Source organism: Haematobia irritans, chromosome 1, assembly GCF_050003625.1.
Source record: "Haematobia irritans isolate KBUSLIRL chromosome 1, ASM5000362v1, whole genome shotgun sequence".
In the NCBI taxonomy this organism is placed as follows: domain Eukaryota; kingdom Metazoa; phylum Arthropoda; class Insecta; order Diptera; family Muscidae; genus Haematobia; species Haematobia irritans.
Genome location: NC_134397.1, coordinates 175292481 through 175312861, shown reverse-complemented (window position 1 = coordinate 175312861; position 20381 = coordinate 175292481). Strand labels below are relative to the sequence as shown.

At 34.5% G+C, this 20381-nt stretch overlaps 1 protein-coding gene across 1 annotated transcript in view; it reads left to right on the top strand.

The window, feature by feature from the left end:
• LOC142233278 (uncharacterized) overlaps positions 1-19566 on the top strand; it is a 46294-nt gene extending 26728 nt beyond the window's left edge. The window contains exons 3-5 of the mRNA XM_075304138.1: positions 15719-15773; positions 16003-16123; positions 19348-19566. Coding sequence (XP_075160253.1) covers positions 15719-15773; positions 16003-16123; positions 19348-19566 — 395 coding nt within the window. The remainder of the gene's footprint in view (positions 1-15718; positions 15774-16002; positions 16124-19347) is intronic.
• Positions 19567-20381: the final 815 nt, after the last annotated feature.

Sequence of the window (20381 nt, the reverse complement as noted above, 5' to 3'; positions counted from 1 at the left end):
ATACTTGTTTGATTTAATATATACCACGTATGGACTTACATACAATTTAGAAGATGGTGTTAGGAGGTTTTAAGATACCTAGCCATCGGCAAGCTTTACCGCAACTTAAGTAATTCGATTGTGGATGGCAGTGTTTAGATGAAGTTTGTACGCAATCCATGATGGAGGGTACATAAGATTCGGCCTGGCCGAACTTACGGCCGTATATACTTGTTATCAGTATTTTTATACCCTCCACCATTCGATGGGGGCTTATTAACTTTGTCATTCCGTTTGTAACACATCGAAATATTGGTCTCTGACCACATAAAGTATATATTCTGGGTCGTGGTGAAATTCTGAATCGATCTAGCTGTGTCCGTCCGTCCATCTGTCCGGCTGTCCGTCAGTCTGCGGAAATCGCGCTAACTTCCGAACGAAACAAGCTTCACTCGGATATAAAAAGAACGTCCCTTGTCATTGAGCTTAACCTGGACTGGGGCAACACTCAGAGATAAGAGTGAAGTTCACCACTATCATATCACAATAGACTGAATAGTGTGAGCCTGAAATATCGGGCTGCCAATAAATCTAAACTAACCTGAACTGAGTTCATTAGCCAATCAGTATTGGCCGAATCAAATATAAATATGATGTACAACTGATCAATCAGTGGACACAATTCCGCCACCATTAATAAAATATATAGAATTTCAGGTGGATCTGACCCTACTCTGTCCACCAAAGCGTGGACCCCCAAATCAGGAGATCGGTCTATATGGGGGCTAAAGCACAACATTTACCGATTCACATCATATTCGCCACACCTATTTATGTACCCAAAATGCCACTAGATTTTGAATTTAAAGCAAATCGGATAAAAATTGGAATGTCTAGACGCTCCACATTTCGGTCTATATAGGGGGAAATACCAAAACATGGCCCCATACACATTATTTTCGGCACACTTATGTGTGGACCTAAAATACCTCTAGATTTCCAATCGGATAAAAATTGCGGTATCTAGAAGCTCAAGAAACCAAACGAGAAGATCGGGATATTGGAGGCTTACCGCAGGATGGACCGATACACACCATCTTCGGCATACTCGTTTATGGACCTAAAATATCTCTTGATTTCCAATTACAGGTACATCGGATAAAAATTACCGTGTTTAAAGTCAATACGGAAGATCTTACTATATGGGGGCTATACCAAACTATGGACCGATACACACCATATTGGCACAAAGCAGATGAACAATTCGGTATCTAGAAACCCATAAAAAATCAAATCGGAAGATCGGGTTAAATAGGGGCTATACCAAAACGCGGATCAAATCACGCCGGCACACTCACCCAAAATACCTCTAGATGTTCAATTTCAGACAAATCGAATAAAATGCTCAAGACAACAAATTGGGGGATCAGTTTGGACTGATATAGCCCATCTTCGAACTTGACCTGTCTGCAGACAGAGCACCAATTTATGCAAAATGTTAGCTCTTACCATCACGATGTTGCTATCTTCTCGTGGCATAAAGCGTAGTTTCATGACGTCTTCAACTTGACGACCCATCACTGATTGCCTTGACACAACACCAAATAGGTCCGGAAATGCATCCAATAGGTCCGGAAATGCACCCATTCTACGAACTCTCCGACATTGAATAGTTTTGCATTTGGCTGCAAAGAGGCACATGAGTTTTAGGCTCCATATAGCCGACTGCGGTCGAATTTAAGTTTCTCTCATTTTGCTTTTACTCTATATATTATTGATATTTAGTTTAAAATAATTTCTATTTCAGATTTTGAAAAATTTTTTTTTTATGTTTTCATGAAACTTCAAACATTCAATCACCAAATAGTCCTGTTAAAACCAAAAATGCAATCAACAACTGAAACTCGTCAAGCACCCGCTTAATTGCTGTGTGCTTCGATTTGAAGATTATTGACGACCAATTGATTTGTAAAGATAGGAAGGCCAGAGTGCCTGTCTGGTTTCGCTTTTAAATACGTTTTCAAGTGACTCTTGCTTTTCATCGTTTGGCGGCAACGTAAACATGGTGACCATAGAACAACGACACAATGAAATGTTTGCAACATTTGTCATGTGACAAAAAAAAAACTGTATTTGATTTTCAATTTCCTGCAAAATTTGTCAAAGAAATTTGGGCATATCTGAATTATCATTTGGTTTGTAACACAAAGATAATAGTAAAAATCTCCTAAAAACTAATTCTAATTACAATAGGATGAAATTTATTCCCCCATGAGGCTCAAGATCTGATATTTTGGGAAAATAAAATTTTGACAAAATTTTCCATGAAACTATGTCAAAATTTTCTACGAAAATAAACTTTTGTCAAAATTTTCCATAAAAAACCAGTTTTGACAAATTTTTTTATAGAAATAAAATTTTGACAAAATTTTCTATAGAAATAAAACGTTGATAACATTTTCTGCGGAATTAAAATTTTTACAAAATTTTCTACGGAAACAAAATTGTGTCAAAATTTTCTATAGAAAAAAAGTTTTGGCAAAAATTTTTATAGAAATTAAGTTTTGACAATATTTTCCAAAGAACCAAAATTTTGACAAAATTTTCTATAAAAATGAAAATTGACAAAATTTTCTATAAAAATGAAAATTGACAAAATTTTCTATAGAAATGAAATTTAACAAAAATTTTCTATAAAAATTAAATTGGACAAAATTTTATATAGAAATAAAATTTTCTATAGAAATAAAATCTTGACAAAATTTTCTATAGAAATAAAACGTTGATAACATTTTCTGCGGAATTAAAATTTTGACAAAATTTGCTACGGGAATAAAATTTTGACAAAATCTTCCACAGAAATAAAATTAGGACACAATTTTCTATAGAAATCGAATTTTGCGTAAATTTATTTTTTATAGAGTAAAATTTAAAAAATCTAAAACTTAAATTTTTGTTGAAATAAAATTTTGACAACATTTTCTATAAAAATAAAATATTTACAACATTTTCTATAGAAATAAAATTTTGACAAAATTTTCTATAGAAATTAAATATTAACCAAATTTTTACACATTTTCCTTCAGAAATAAAATTCTGACAAAATTATCTGCAGAAATAAAATTATGACAATTTTTTTTATAGAATTTATTTCTATGTTGACAAATTTTTGTGTTAGAATAAAATTAAAAAAAAATTGTATAGAAATTTTCTACAGAAGTAAAATTTTGACATTTTCTATAGAAAAATAAAATTTGACAAAAGTCTCTATATAAATAAAAATTTTACAACAAAAAAACTGTATTTGATTTTCAATTTCCTGCAAAATTTGTCAATGAAATTTGGGCATATCTGAATTATCATTTGGTTTGTAACACAAAGACAATAGTAAAAATCTCCTAAAAACTAATCCTAATTACAATACTCGTAAGATGAAATTTGTTTCCCCATGAGGCTCAAGATGTGAAATTTTGGGAAAATAAAATTTTGACAAAAATTTCCATGAAACTATGACAAAATTTTCTACGAAAATAAAATTTTGTCAAAATTTTCAATAAAAAACAAGTTTTGACAAATTTTTTTTATAGAAATTAAATTTTGACAAAATTTTCTAAAGAACCAAAATTTTCTATAAAAATGAAAATCGACAAAATTTTTTATAAAAATTAAGTTGGGCAATATTTTATATAGAAATAAAATTTGGACAAAATTTTTTATAGAAATAAAATTTTGACAAAAATTTTCTATAGGAATAAAATTTTGACAAAATTTTCTATAGAAATAAAACGTTGATAACATTTTCTGCGGAATTAAAATTTTTACAAAATTTTCTACGGAAACAAAATTGTGTCAAAATTTTCTATAGAAAAAAAGTTTTGACAAAAATTTTTATAGAAATTAAATTTTGACAAAATTTTCTATAAAAATGAAAATTGACAAAATTTTCTATAGAAATGAAGTATGACAAAATTTTCTATAGAAATGAAATTTAACAAAAATTTTCTATAAAAATTAAATTGGACAAAATTTTATATAGAAATAAAATTTTCTATAGAAATAAAATTTTGACAAATAGAATTTTGACAAAATTTTCTATAGAAATAAAACGTTCATAACATTTTCTGCGGAATTAAAATTTTGACAAAATTTTCTACGGGAATAAAATTTTGACAAAATCTTCCATACAAATAAAATTAGGAGAGAATTTTTTATAGAAATCGAATTTTGCCTAAATTTATTTTTTATAGAAATAAAATTTAAAAATTTTAAAACTTAAATTTTTGTTGAAATAAAAATTATACCAAATTTTCTATAAAAGTAAAATAAACATTTTCTATAGAAATAAAATTTTGACAAAATTTTTTTATAGAAATGAAACGTTGATAACATTTTCTGCGGAATTAAAATTTCGAAAAAAATTCTACGGAAATAAAATTTTGACAAAATCTTCTACAGAAATAAAATTGGGACAGAATTTTCTATAAAAATCTAATTTTGTCAAAATTTATTTTCTATAGAAATAAAAAAATTTAAAAAAAATTTTTTGTTCAAATAAAAATTGTACAAATTTTTATGTAGAAGTAAGATTTCGACAAAATTTTCTATAAAAATAAAATAAACATTTTCTATATAAATAACATTTTGACCAAATTTTCTATAGGAATTAAATATTAACCAAATTTTTACACATTTTCGTTCAGAAATAAAATTCTGACAAAATTATCTGCAGAAATAAAATTATGACAAAATTTTTTATAGAATTTATTTCTATGTTGACAAATTTTTGTGTTAGAATAAAATTAAAAAAAAATGTATAGAAATTTTCTACAGAAGTAAAATTTTGACATTTTCTATAGAAAAATAAAATTTGACAAAAGTCTCTATATAAATAAAAATTTTACAACATTTTCTGGAAATTCAATATTGTTAAACTTTATAATTTTCGTCTTAGATCATGTCTATTGTGTGTCAGTTATCCCTTTTTGAGAAATAATAACTTTTTCTTAACGGTTAAAACATTTAAAATTCAATACATTTGCAATTCAAGATATATTTATACACCCAAAAACTTGTCGGTAACAGGAGGGATCATAAGATATAATATAACAACAAGTGAGTAAAGTAGAAAGTCGGGCGGGTCCGACTATATCATACCCTAAACCACCCCTACTTAATTAGTAAACATAAGCATTTATGGGGTATCATTAGTACAGGTTTTGGAGTATCATTGGTATAGGTTTTGTGGAACATTAAGGGGGGTACATGTTTACGGGAGTCTTGTCACAATCTGAGCAGAAATGTCTAATATTATGAGCTATAGTTTATTTTGCACCAAAAGAGTTAGTATGCCACTAATATTGAGTCCATTATTAAAAAAGAGGAAATCAGTCAATTAGTTGTGGGTAATAAATCCAAATTTGCAAAAATCGGAAAATATTATTATGGAAGAGCTACATGTAAGTCTAAATACGATCAGCTAGTACATCAAAATTTGAAATATGAATAACATAGGTTAATAAATAAGAGTATTATGGCCAAATATGACAAAAAATGGAGCGATGCATATAAATCGGACCTATATCTAAATCTGAACCAATTTGTATAATATTTTGCAGGTATGATTGATACCACAGGAGGTTACCTTGTGTAAAATTTGAGTATGATCAGTTAATAAATGAGGCCTTATGGTCAAAAATAAAGTTATTAGGGGCACATTTTTCAAAATCGGGCGATACATATATATGGGAGCTATATCTAAATTTCAACCGATTTCGATGAAATTTTGCACATACAGTTAGTGCTATAGAAGATTACATTTAGCCAACCTTGGTTACGATCGGTTGATAAATATGGGTTTTACGGCCAAATTTGGCAAAATCGGGCGATACATATATATGGGAACTATATATAAATCTGAACCGATTTCGATGAAATTTCGCATATACAGTTAGAGCTATAGAATATTAGATTTAGCCAACTTTGAGTAAGATAGGTTGATAAATAAGAGTTTTACGGCCAAATTTGACCAAATCGGGCGATACATATATATGGGAGCTATATCTAAATCTGAACCGATTTCGATGAAATTGCCCGCATACAGTTAGAGGTATAGAAGATTACATTTAGCCAACTTTGAGTACTACCGGTTGATAAATAAGGGATTTACGGCCAAATTTGGCAAAATCGGGCGATACATATATATGGGAGCTAAATCTAAATCTGAACCGATTTTGATTATTTTTAGCACATATTGTCAGTACCATAAAAGATTAGAGTAAGCCAAGTTTGAGTAACATCGCTTAATAAATAAGGCTTTTATGGCCAAATTTGGGAAAATCGGGCGATACATATATATGAGAGCTATATCTAAATCTGAACCGATTTCAAAGAAATTTTGCAGACTTAAAGGGTGATGAAAAAGTTTACTATGTGCAAAATTTGATGACGATCGGTTTGTAAAAAAGCGCAACGTGAGTCCATTTGTCGAAATCGGGCGATACATATATATGGGAGCTATATCTAAATTTGGATCCGATTTCTTCCAAATTCAATAGCGTTCGTCCCTGTGCCTAAAAAACACCCTGTACCAAATTTCATCCAAATCGGTTAATAATTGCGACCGGAATCCTGTGAACAACAAATACATGGACAGACGGACGGACGGACACCAAGCGCTAGATCGAGGTGATTCTGAGTCGATCGGTATATATTTTATGGGGTCTAAAATCAATATTTCTGGTAGGCACATTGTTTGGCCGATCAAACTTATTATACCCTGACCACTATGTGGTTTGGGGTATAAAAAGCCTTGATTTTAAATTTTAAATCCGTAAACTTTTAGCGGCATTATTTAAATGATAACGAGGAGTAAAATCTGGAAATTTTACTTTTAGTTTCAAGCAATTGATATGATTCTGCTATACCCTCAAGAAGTGAAATCGGTCGATCGATAAATGTCTTACCTCAGTAATGCTGGTGACATTTCTGAGGGTTTCAAAGCTTCTCTAAATGGTTTCACTGCAATGTGGTACGCCGTTCGTACTCGGCTATAAAAAGGAGGTCCCCTGTCATTGAGCTTAACATGGAATCGGGCAGCACTCAGTGATAAGAGAGAAGTTCACCAATGTGGTATCAAAATGGACTGAATAGTCTAAGTGAGCCTGATACATCGGGCTGCCACCTAACCTAACCTACATAACGGACCGGTACAAATAAATGCGATAAAAATTTTTGAGGGTCAAAAATACCAGTATATTTATATTTTCAAGCAAACTGGATTAAAAAATACAGATTCTAGCAGCCTAAGAACTACATCCGGGAGGTAGGTCTATATGGGGGCTATACCAAATTATGGACCAATACTCAAAATTTTCGGCACACCTCTTAATGTTCCTCAAATACAGACAAATTGGGTAAAAGCTACGAAATCTAAAATCGGGCAATCAGTCTGCACACCTATTTGTGGTCCTAAAATACATCTCGATTTCCAATTTTAGGCGAATAAAAACTACGGTTTCTAGAAGCTCAAGACCCCAAATCGAGGGATCGCTTTATATGGGAGATATATCAAAACTGGAACCGATACTCTCCATTTTCGACACAGCTATTTGTGATCTTAAAATACGTCTAGATTTTCAATTTCAAGCAAATCGGATAGAAAATACAGTTTCTAGAAGACCAAGAAATAAAATCTGGAGATCGGTCAATAGGGGGGCTATACCAAAACATGGACTGATACTCAATATTTTTGGTACAACTCTTTATGGTCCTAAAATACCTCTAGATTTCCACATTCAGGCAAATTGGATAAAAACTATGGTTTCTATAAGCACGAGAAGTAAAATCTGGAGATCGGTTTATATGGGGGCTATACCAAAACATGGACCGATACTCACCATTTTTGGTACAACTCTTTATGGTCCTAAAATACCTCTAGATTTCTAATTTCAGGCAAATTGGATAAAAACTACGGTTTCTATAAGCACGGGAAGTAAAATCTGGAGATCGGTCTATATGGGGGCTATACCAAAACATGGACCGATACTCATCATTTTTGGTACAACTGTTTATGGTCCTAAAATACCTCTAGATTTCCCATTTCAGGCGAATTGGATAAATAGTACGGTTTCTATAAGCACGGGAAGTAAAATCTGGAGATCGGTCTATATGGGGGCTATACCAAAACATGGACCGATACTCATCATTTTTGGTACAACTGTTTATGGTCCTAAAATACCTCTAGATTTCCAATTTCAGGCGAATTGGATAAATACTACGGTTTCTATAAACTCAAGACCCCAAATCGGGAGGTCGGTTTATATGGCGACTATACCAAAACCTGGACCGATATAGCCCATCTTGGAACTTGACCTGCCTGCAGACAAAGACGAATTTGTGCCAAATTTCAGCACGACTGCTTCATTATTGAGGACGGTAGCGTGATTACAACAGACAGATAGACAGACAGACAGACACACGGATGAAAAAGACTGTTTTTCATATGTTTGGCTATAAACATTATATGTTTGGAACACAGATTTTTAAACACAATATTTTTGAGTGCAAGCATATAATGTTCATAAACTAGCATAACATGTTTGGGACATATATGTTAATATGTTAGAACATATTATGTTTGGGACATAAAATGTTTGTAAATATAATATGCTTGGATGCAAACATATATTAATTTAGAAATAGCCTATAAACATATATGTGTTTAGTAGCTTGGAGCGCTATTTAACAGGGAGCGATATTGAATTAAGTTGGTGGTTGTTGCTTGTTATTACAAAATTAACATTTTATTTTTCCTTGGGCAATTGATCAGCTACTTCTTTGATCCTTACAAACTGTGTGGTCCGCTGTTCGAATCCCCGTCCGGCAAAAGGTAAAATTAAAATAAAAAAATCATAAAATTGAATAATTTCTTCTACAATGTTTGTATTACATAAAAAGGTGCTAAGAACTAAAAAATGTCGTGGAAGTGAGAAAGATGTGGGGGAATATACAATTAGGCAGAAACAAAATTTTGAGCATTCAGGTCGAAAACCTATGTTGTTAGCACCTATATTACCTGTTTATTTTCATAATTCATTATGATTGTAAATATATAAATAAATAAATAAAATTTTGAGCACAATATTGTTTGGGAGAATTTTTTTAAGCATATATTGGGTGCAAAATGCTTCCAAACATATTATATGTTCACATAATAACATATTGTTTTTTGGAAGACAACATTATTGAATTTGGATGCAAAAATACAAAATGTTTGGAACTTAGACTACCCAAACATATATTGTTTAGACCAATATGCTTTCAAACATATTATATATTGGAAGAGATCAAACATATAAATGTTTGGGCAATACCCAAAAATATATATGCTTGAAGCAAAATATGTTTGGGAGTATATGTTACAGAAGCGATTTTTTGTGAGCGTGCAGACAGCCAGACAGACATGGTTATATCGTCTTAGAATTTCTCCCTGATCAAGAATATATATACTTTATATAGTCGGAAATCGGTATTTCGATGTGTTACAAACGGAATGACAAACTTATTATACCCCCGTCACCATTCTATGGTGGTGGGCATAAAAATATTTTTGAAAAACTAACTATTTCATTGATAGGCTAAGAAGTTTCCGAACTGCCCCTCGTACATATAATACTGCAAGCATATGCCAAAAGGCATACCCAGCGAAAACTGAGTACGTAGGCTGCTTACCAAAAGTATTTTTGTCATATCCCCAGCAATACTGTATGCTTTGTAATAATGACTTACCATCCCCCAATGGTTTCATTTACCCAACATTAGATTTTGATGAATAATACTAGATAGCCAAAACATTTGTTGTATTTTTCAACTGCTGGTATACTTGCTCGGAAATACTTCCCTCCAATGATATATCCGTGTAAAAATAAAATTGTGCGAGTACGAGCAACTGGTTACTTAATTTGGTGCAGGTACTAGGTGATTTTGCTTGGTAATTAAGGATAGAACAGAGTTGTATCCTTCACTACAAAACCTTCGGAAATTGGAAAATAGAAAAAAATTGTCCCTGTACAGAAAGATAGCACACCTATTTTTATAGAATATGTTGGACAGTTGGAATTTTCTTTACTAGAATCTTCTTTATAGAAATTTAATACTCTCTTCGGGTAATAAGATGAACCAGTATCTCGAAGACAACATATACGACCATATCATTCCCAGGACCAAGAATTTGTGGAAGATTCGGCATCATTCTGGCAGTACAGTATTTTACTGAAAGGGGCAATGATAAGTTTCATATTTCACCTTCGCTTTTTCCCTCTTTGCAGTGTTTAATGTATGACATTTACTTGAATTTTTGGGATATGCTTTAATTGTAATAGAAAGTATACCTAACATTCGGCTCTGCCCGATCCTAGAAACATTTGCAACTTTTCTTATTTTTCAAACCTATTCAACTGTCTCAATAATAATTGTGGCATTTGAAAGGGAATTTCGTTTTTACGTGGCGGTTTTATTTTGGGTTTGGCTCTTGAAATTTCAACACATTTGTTTCGAGAACCAACCATGTTGTTTGACTCTGTGGTATTTCTATGGTCAATGGTATTTGCCAACTCTATGGTCTATTCATGACCCATGTCCCACATCACATCACATCCACTTCCAGACAGACAACACTTAAATTGTTGAACAAAAAAGAGAAAAAGGTTTGCGAAACCATTAAAATTCAATTAGAGTTTGGTGAATTAAAAGTGTCGCTGATTCCCCGATTTTTTTGTTTCTTCCTTTTTATTTTGTCGGTTGCTGAAAACCGAAATTGATGTGCTGAATAACTTGCAACATGTCTAGACGAAATTTTGCCTCTTAGGGAATGGCATGAGATTCCAAAAAATATCGATTTGTAATGAAATGGAAATATCTTGTTGCCCCTTGAGTCCCATTCGCCAAGCTCTCATAATTAATTGCTACCTCGAAAATGAAAACAAAGTGAATGTCAAGCCGGAAATCAAATATTTTGAGTATACGTCGAGGGAACAAAAGAATTTTTGGAGAGTTTTTTTTTTTTGTTTGTTTGTTTGCATTTATAGAGAAAAAGTCTCAATATTCGCTTTTTCTTTATGATTTTTTGTAGCACAGTGAGTTGTGGAATAGTAGAAGCACATTAAGAAGGTTTTGAGTTTTTTAAATGTCTACAATGGGTAGAGAATTAACATACATATATTAGAGACTACTTAAAATCCTGTCACTCTGGTATTAGAATTATTACGTTAGACAAAGTGGTAATCCATTATTTTAGGTTCATTTAGACTAGTCTGTCCATTGTGATACCACAGTGGTGAACTTTTCTCTGAGTGCTGACCGATTCCATGCTTATATTAATAATAAAGGGTGATAGGGTCAATATAAACTTGACGTATTTCTTTCAATTTTGCATTTAAAAAACCTGAACACCCCTCATTTTGAACGTGTGTGTGTAGAATGTTGCTCCTATTTTTATTTTGGAATTCACTCTTCAGTTGTCAAAATGCCGTCCAAGCAAGAAGAGCAGCGTTTAAAAATTTTGCTCGCGAAAATCCGAGCTACTCGCACGCAAAGCTGGCAAAATCGCTAAAAGTTGCCAACTCAACCGTTACAAATGTAATTAAAGCGTTTGGGGAACGTTTGTCGACAGCCAGGAAGTCTGGATTGGGGGGAAATCGAAAACCGGAAGCCGCTGAGACGACAAAGAGAGTTGCCGGTAGTTTCAAGCGAAACCCTAACCTCTCTCTCCGAGATGCCGCAAATAAGCTGGGTGTATCGTCTACAACCGTGCATCGAGCCGGACTATCGACTTACAAGAACGTAGTGACTCCAAATCGCGATGATAAACAAAATACGACGGCCAAAGCGCGATCCCGGAGGCTGTACACGACGATGCTGCCGAAGTTTGACTGCGTGGTAATGGACGACGAAACCTACATCAAAGCCGACTACAAGCAGCTTCCGGGACAGGAGTTTTATACGGCAAAAGGAAGGGGAAAGGTAGCAGATATTTTCAAGCACATAAGACTGTCAAAGTTCGCAAAGAAATATCTGGTTTGGCAAGCCATCTGTACCTGTGGCTTGAAAAGCAGCATTTTTATAGCTTCCGGGACTGTCAACCAAGAAATTTACGTGAACGAGTGTTTGAATAAACGTCTGGTGCCTTTCCTGAAGAAACACGGTTGTTCCGTACTGTTTTGGCCGGATTTGGCATCTTGCCATTACGGTAAAAAGGCCATGGAGTGGTACGCCGCCAACAACGTGCAGGTGGTTCCCAAGAACAAGAACCCTCCCAACACGCCAGAGCTCCACCCAATTGAGAAATTTGGGCTATTGTCAAGCGGAACCTAAAGAAGACCAAAAAAACTGCTAAGGACGAGCAGCAGTTCAAGGCAAACTGGCTTTCTGCGGCGAAGAAGGTGGACAAGGTGGCTGTACAAAATCTGATGGCAGGTGTCAAGCGTGAGGCCCGACAATTCGGATTTGGAAAAGCGAAAGCCTAACTGAATATTTTTCCTGAATTTTATACTAATTGAACTTGAAAAAGAAATTTAATTTGATTTTTTAAATAAACGATTTCACCGATTTACACGCGTTTACACGCGTTTTCCCTTGACCAAATTTTGACCGTATCACCCTTTATATAATTAAGACCGGTATGGACCAATTTTTGCATGGTTATCAGAAACCATATACTAAGACGACGTACCAAATTTCAACGGGATCGGGTGAATTGTGCTCTTCCAAGGGGCTCCGGATTTCAAATCTGGGGATCGGTTTATGTGAGGGCTACATACAATTTTGTACCGATGTGAACCAATTTTTGCATGGTTGTTAGAGACCATATACTAACACCATGTACCAAATTTCAGGCGGATCGGATGAAATTTGCTTCTCTTAGAGGCTCCGCAAGCCAGATCGGGGGATCGGTTTATATGGGGGCTCTATATAATTATGGACCGATGTGGACCAATTTCTGCATAGTTGTTAGGGACCATATACTTACACCATGCACCAAATTTCAGCCGGATCGGATTAAATTTGCTTCTCTTAGAGGCTCCGCAAGCCAAATCTGGGAATCGGTTTATATGGGACCTATATATAATTATGGACCGATTTGGATCAATTTTTGCATGGTTGTGAGAGACCATATACGAACACCATGTACCAAATTTCAACCGGATCGAATGAATTTTGCTCCTCTAAGAGGCTCCGCAAGCCAAATCTGAGCGTCGGTTTATATGGGGGCTATACGTAAAAATTGTCCGATATGGCCCATTTGCAATACCATCTGACCTATATTAATAACAACTACTTGTGCCAAGTTTCAAGTCGATGGCTTGTTTCGTTCGGAAGTTAGCGTAATTTCAACAGACGGACGGACATGCTTAGATCGACTCAGAATTTCACCACGACCCAGAATATATACTTTATGGGGTCTTAGAGCAATATTTCGATGTGTTACAAACGGAATGACAAAGTTAATATACCCCCCATCCTATGGTGGAGGGTATAAAAAGAGAAAATCGCTAAATCAGTGTGGGTAATAAATACAAATTTGTAAAAATCGAGCAATATTCTTATGTAAGAGCTACAAGTACGTATAAGTACGATTGGTTAGTACATCAAAATTTGAAATTTGAGTAACATTGGTTAATAAATAAGAGTACTATGGCCAAATTTGGGAAAATCGAGCGAGGCATATATATGGAAGCTATATCTAAATCTGAACCAATTTGCATAATATTTTGCGGGTTTGATTAATACCACAAAAGGTAACCTTGTGCAATATTTGAGTAACGAAATGAGGACTGTATGGTCAAACACGATATGAGGCCTGTATGGTCAAACATAAGGTTATTAGGGGCGAATTTTTCAAAATCGGGCGATACATATATGGGAGCTATATCTAAATTTGAACCGATTTCGATGAAATTTTGCACATATAGTTAGTACTATAGAGGACTGGATCTAGCCAACTTTTAGTAAGATCGGTTAATAAATAAGCGTTTTATGGCCAAATTTGCGAAAATCGGGCTATACATATATATGGAAGCTATATATAAATCTGAACCGATTTCGATGATTTTTTGCACATATTTAGTGCTATACCTGACCACTATGTGGTTTAGGGTATAAAAAGAGGAAATCGGTCAATTAGTTGTGGGTAATAAATCCAAATTTCTGCAAATAGGGCAATAGATTTATGTAAGAGCCACATGCAAGTCTAAATACGATTAAAATTTGAATAACATAGGTTAGTAAATAAGAGTATTATGGCCAAATATGACAAAATTGAGCGATGCATATATATGGGACCTATATCTAAATGTGAACCAATTTGTATAATATTTTGCAGGTATGATTGATACCACAGAAGGCCACTTTGTGTAAAATTTGAGTACGATCAGTTAATAAATGAGGCCTCTATGGTCAAAAATAAGGTTATTAGAGGCAAATGTTTCAAAATCGGGCGATACATATATATGGGAGCTATATCTAAATTTGAACCGATTTCGATGAAATTTTTCACATACAGTTAGTACTATAGAAGATTTCATTTAGCCAACCTTGGTTACGATCGGTTGATAAAAAAGGGTTGTACGGCCAAATTTGGCAAAATCGGGCGATACATATATATATGGGAGCTATATCTAAATCTGAACCGATTTCGATGAAATTACGCACATACAGTTAGAGGTATAGAAGATTATATTTAGCCAACTTTGAGTACTATCGGTTGATAAATAAGGGTTTTACGGCCCAATTTGGCAAAATCTGGCGATACATATATATGGGAGCTATATCTAAATCTGAACCGATTTCGATTATTTTTGACACATATTGTCAGTACCATAAAAGATTAGAGTAAGCCAAGTTTGAGTAAGATCGCTTAATAAATAAGGTTTTTATGACCAAATTTGGGAAAATCGGGCGATACATATATATGGGAGCTATATCTAAATCTGAACCGATTTCGATGAAATTTTGCAGACTTAAAGGGTGATGAAAAAGTTTACTATGTGCAAAGTTTGGTGACGATCGGTTTGTAAAAAAGCGCAACGTGACTCCATTTGTCGAAATCGGGCGATACATATATATATGGGAGCTATATCTAAATGTGATTCAATAGCGTTCGTCCTTGGACCCAAAAAACACACTGTACCAAAATTCATCCAAAATTCATAATTGCGACCGGAATCCTGTGAACAACAAATACATGGACAGACGGACGGACACCAAGCGCTAGATCGACTCAGGAGGTGATTCTGAGTCGAGTAAAATCAATATTTCTGGTAGGCACATTTTTTGGCCGATCAAACTTATTATACCCTGACCACTATGTGGTTTAGGGTATACAAATTAAAAAATATGAAGCTTTATTTTATTGCATTATATACCTGCCATCCTGAAAATATACGAAATCACAGAAAATCTATAGATATGACCCAAGCGAATCATAGTCACATTTACCAATTGTCACATATAGATCGTCCATAGCTTAACTGGAGATTAAATGATAGCCGTCAATGTGCTACCTCATTGCACTGTCTGTGGTGCCAACAAGTCCTTCACAGGGGGGAAATCCAATTTAAAATCTGTTTTATTTGCCTTTAAAGAAATATTCCTGGACCGTTGTGTGATGGCATTGTCTATGCTTTTGTATATGAATTTTGGTCGTTTTTTTTTATTTTCTTAAATATTTTTATGTCTCTGATAGGATTTTTATCGCAAACAATATGGGAATGTCCTGGGATAACTCCGTTGGTTGGATGGTTGGTTGCTTCTACAGCTGTTTGTCTGTCTAGCTGGCTTTGTTTGTTTGTCTGTTCTGGTTTTGCAAAATCCAAAAGCTCATCCCAGTATGAAAATTCTATTGAGATGCTATGTCTTTTGTTATGGTTTGTTAATAAATTACAGACATAATCTTAATTTATCTGTTTGTTGGTTGCTATAGCAAAGCAAAATAAAAAAAAATATACTCTCCTCTCTCACTCTCAACAGGACTATGGGAGAAAGAGCACTTGGCATTACAGTGAGGGATGGGGTGGAGAAGACAGCGAAGAAAACAAATGGAAAAATTGCAAATGTCAAAGACGTTGTCAATGAAGCCATCCTTAAGGGAGTGGGAGGGACTGAACCATAAGACATTTAAATTTAATTCCTTCATCTCCAATTGCTTGCCTAAAGCAACGATGGAGGGGTAATGGGGGTTATAGCCTCCATACGTATTAGCAAATTGAATTGAATTTATTCTCTGTTAATCATACGTGCCATTGTACATACACAACTGGAAGGGATAGGGAAATAGGAAATAGACATTTGCTTTTAGTCCTCGAAGAAGAAGAAGAAGAACAGGGTCATTCAATATCATTCTCATCATCAGTAGAATCATTGTTGTTGTTTTCGTTATTATTATTTTTATTATTTGTAATTATTGTTATTAACAAAAACAATAAAATCCTTATCCACATTTGTGCCATGATAGGATTTTAATAACAAACAATTAAATTTAATTGATACTAAAAATTTTGTAGCTCAAATTACACACGCACTGAAAGCGATAGAGATGGAAATTTAATTCGCTAGCTAGCAATGTTGGGAAGCTAGCAAGCAACCAACCCTCCTCTCTTCAAAATTCGGTGTGTTTTTTATTTTCTATTCGCCCAAGGGGCCACGCCACATTGGCTTGAAATTAAAAATCCTCATTAACAGTAAAAATGTCAGCGTTCCTTTTTATACCCTCCACCATAGGATGGGGGTATATTAACTTTGTCATTCCGTTTGTAACACATCGAAATATTGCTCTAAGACCCCATAAATTATATATATTCTGGGTCGTGGTGAAATTCTGAGTCGATCTAAGCATGTCCGTCCGTCTGTTGAAATCACGCTAACTTCTGAACGAAACAAGCTATCGACTTGAAACTTGGCACGAGTAGTTGTTATCGATGTAGGTCGGATGGTATTGAAAATGGGCCATATCGGTCCACTTTTACGTATAGCCCTCATATAAAGGGACCCTGAGATTTGGCTTGTGGAGCCTCTAAAAGAAGCATATTTCATCCGATCCGGCTGAAATTTGGTATATGGTGTTGGTATATAGTCTCTAACAACCATGCAAAAATTGGTCCACATCGGTCATTAATTATATATAGCCCCCATATATACCGACCCCCAGATTTGGCTTGCGGAGCCTCAAAGAGAAGAAAATTTCATCCGATCCGGCTGAAATTTGGTACATGATGTTGGTATATGGTTGTTAGACCATGCAAAAATAGGTCCACATCGGTCCATAATTATATATAGTGCCCATATAAACCGATCCCCAGATTTGGGTTGCGGAGCCTCAAAGAGAAGCAAATTTTATCCGATCCGCCTGAAATTTGGTACATGATATTGGTATATGGTCTCTAACAACCGTGCTAAAATTGGTCCACATCGGTTCATAATTATATATAGCCCCCATATAAACCGATCCCCAGATTTGGCTAGTGGAGCCTCTAAGAGAAGCATATTTCATCCGATCCGGCTGAAATTTGGTACATGGTGTTGGTATATGGTCTCTAACAACCGTGCAAAAATTGGTCCACATCGGTCCATAATTATATATAGTGCCCATATAAACCGATCCCCAGATTTGGGTTGCGGAGCCTTAAAGAGAAGCAAATTTTATCCGATCCGCCTGAAATTTGGTACATGATATTGGTATATGGTCTCTAACAACCGTGCAAAAATTGGTCCACATCGGTTCATAATTATATATAGCCCCCATATAAACCGATCCCCAGATTTGGCTTGCGAAGTCTCCAAGAGAAGCAAATTTCATCCAATCCGGTTGTAATTTGGAACATGGTCCATATCGGTCCATAATTATATATAGCCCCCATATAAAACGTTTTCCAGATTTGACCTCAGGAGCCTCTTGGAGGAGCAAAATTCATCCGATCCGGTTCAAAGTAGGAACGTGGTGTTAGTATATGGTCGCTAACAACCATACCAAAATTGGTCCAATCACACAAAAATTGGTCCATATCGGTTTATAATCATGGTTGCCACTAGAGCCAAAACTAATCTACCAAAATTTTATTTCTATAGAAAATGTTGTCAAAATTTTATTTCTAGAGAAAATTTTGTTAAAATTTTATTCGGTTCATAATAAAATTTTCATCATTGTCAAAATTTTATTTCTATAGAAAATTTTGTCAAAATTTTATTTCTATAGAAAATTTTGTTCAAATTTTATTCGGTTCATAATCATAGTGCCACTCGAGTCAAAAATAATCGACCAAGATTTTATTTCTATAGAAAATTTTGTCAAAAGTTTATTTCTATAGAAAATTTTGTTAAAATTTTATTTCTGTAGAAATTTTTGTCAAAATTTTCTTTCTATAGAAAATTTTGTCAAAATTTTTATTTCTATAGAAAATTTTGTGAAAATTTTATTTCTAAAGAAAATTTTGTTAAAATTTTATTTCTGTACAAAATTTTGTCAACATTTTATGTCTACTTTGTCAAACTGAATTATATACGTATTGGATCGATCTTTTTTTGATTTAATATATACCACGTATGGACATACAATTTAGAAGATGGTGTTAGGAGGTTTTAAGATACCTTGGTGTTAGGAGGTTTTAAGATACCTTGCCATCGGCAAGCGTTACCGCAACTTAAGTAATTCGATTGTGGATGGCAGTGTTTAGAAGAAGTTTCTACGCAATCCATGATGGAGGGTACATAAGCTTCGGCCTGGCCGAACTTACGGCCGTATATACTTGTTTTTACTTTATTTCACATTATCATTATTACAAACATCGAAGAGTAAATCTAGACATTTTTTCAAATTGCCTTTAAAAATTAGATTAACACAACACAAATGCAAAAGAGGGTGCTCGAGATGCGAGGAGAATGGTAATGGTAGATTTCATAAATGAATTTAGAATAGGTTTTGAAGGTCTGCAAAAGGACAATTTCAATGCCCTACATAACTGCTATTACAAGTCTTTAATTGCAACACAAAAGGAAATTAAGATTTCGATGTACTCGAAAGGATTTCAATTTTCCGTGTATATTTGCCCATATAAAGGGTGGTTAAATTGTAAGGGCCGATGTTGAATGTGAACCACACCTAAACGCCAAGTTTCTTTTTCCGAATTTTATTTGACTTTTCTCTATGTCAGACTTACTCAATTTGAACCATGGAGAGATACATAATCCAACAACGTGTTAAAGTTATCCAGACTTATTATGAAAATGGGCGTTCAAATCAAAATGCACTTCGTGATTTTTTTTGGTCAATTTGATCGTCCAAATGTGCGAACAATCGCAAAAATCGCGGAAAAATTCGAGCAAGCCGTAGAAGATGTGAGGACACCAGTGCATGCTCGTACAGCTCGTACTGCAGAAAATATTGCTGCTGTTCGCGACAGTGTGGCTGAAGAGCCGTCCATCTCAACTCGTCGTCGTGCCCAACAATTGCACCTCTCACGCTCGTCATTGATGAATATTATGTTATGCATAATATTCATCAATGACACCCTTATAATGTGCAATTGGCTCAATAACTAAAGCCTCTTGACCATTCCAAACGTCGTGAATGGGCAGAATGGTTCCAAGAAATGGCAACAGTGGATGATCAATTTTCGAAGAAAATCATCTTCAGTGATGAGCAGGGATCCGGAGCGGTCCATTTTTTCGCTCCGCTCCGCTCCCGCTCCGGAGAAAAAAAAACCGCTCCGCTCCGAGAAAAAAAATCGCTCCGCTCCTCTTCGAGAAAATTATAGTACAAACATTGCATTATTTGTTCAATTGAGTTTTATTTTATTTAGAAAAATCGGGCGGTACATATATGGGAGCTATAGCTAAATCTGAACCGATTTCGATGATTTTTTGCACATATAGTTAGTGCTATAGAAGATTACATTTAGCCAACTTTGAGTAAGATCGGTTGATAAATAAGGGTTTTATGACCTAATTTGGCAAAATGGGCGATACACATATATGGGACCTATATCTAAATCTGAACCGATTTCGATGAAATTTTCAGACTTAAAGGGTGATACAGAAGATTATTTTGTGCTAAATTTGACGACGATCGGTTAGTAAAAAAGTGCAACGTGATCCCATTTGTCGAAATCGGGCAATACATATATATGGGAGCTATATCTAAATTTGATCCGATTTCTTCCAAATTCAATAGCGTTCGTCCTTGTGCCTAAAAAAAACTCCCTGTACCAAACTTCATCAAAATCAGTTAATAATTGCGAACGGAATCCTGTGAACAACAAATACATGGACAGACGGACGGATGGACGGACGGACACCAAGCGCTAGATCGACTCAGGAGGTGATTCTGAGTCGATCGGTATATATTTTATGGGGCC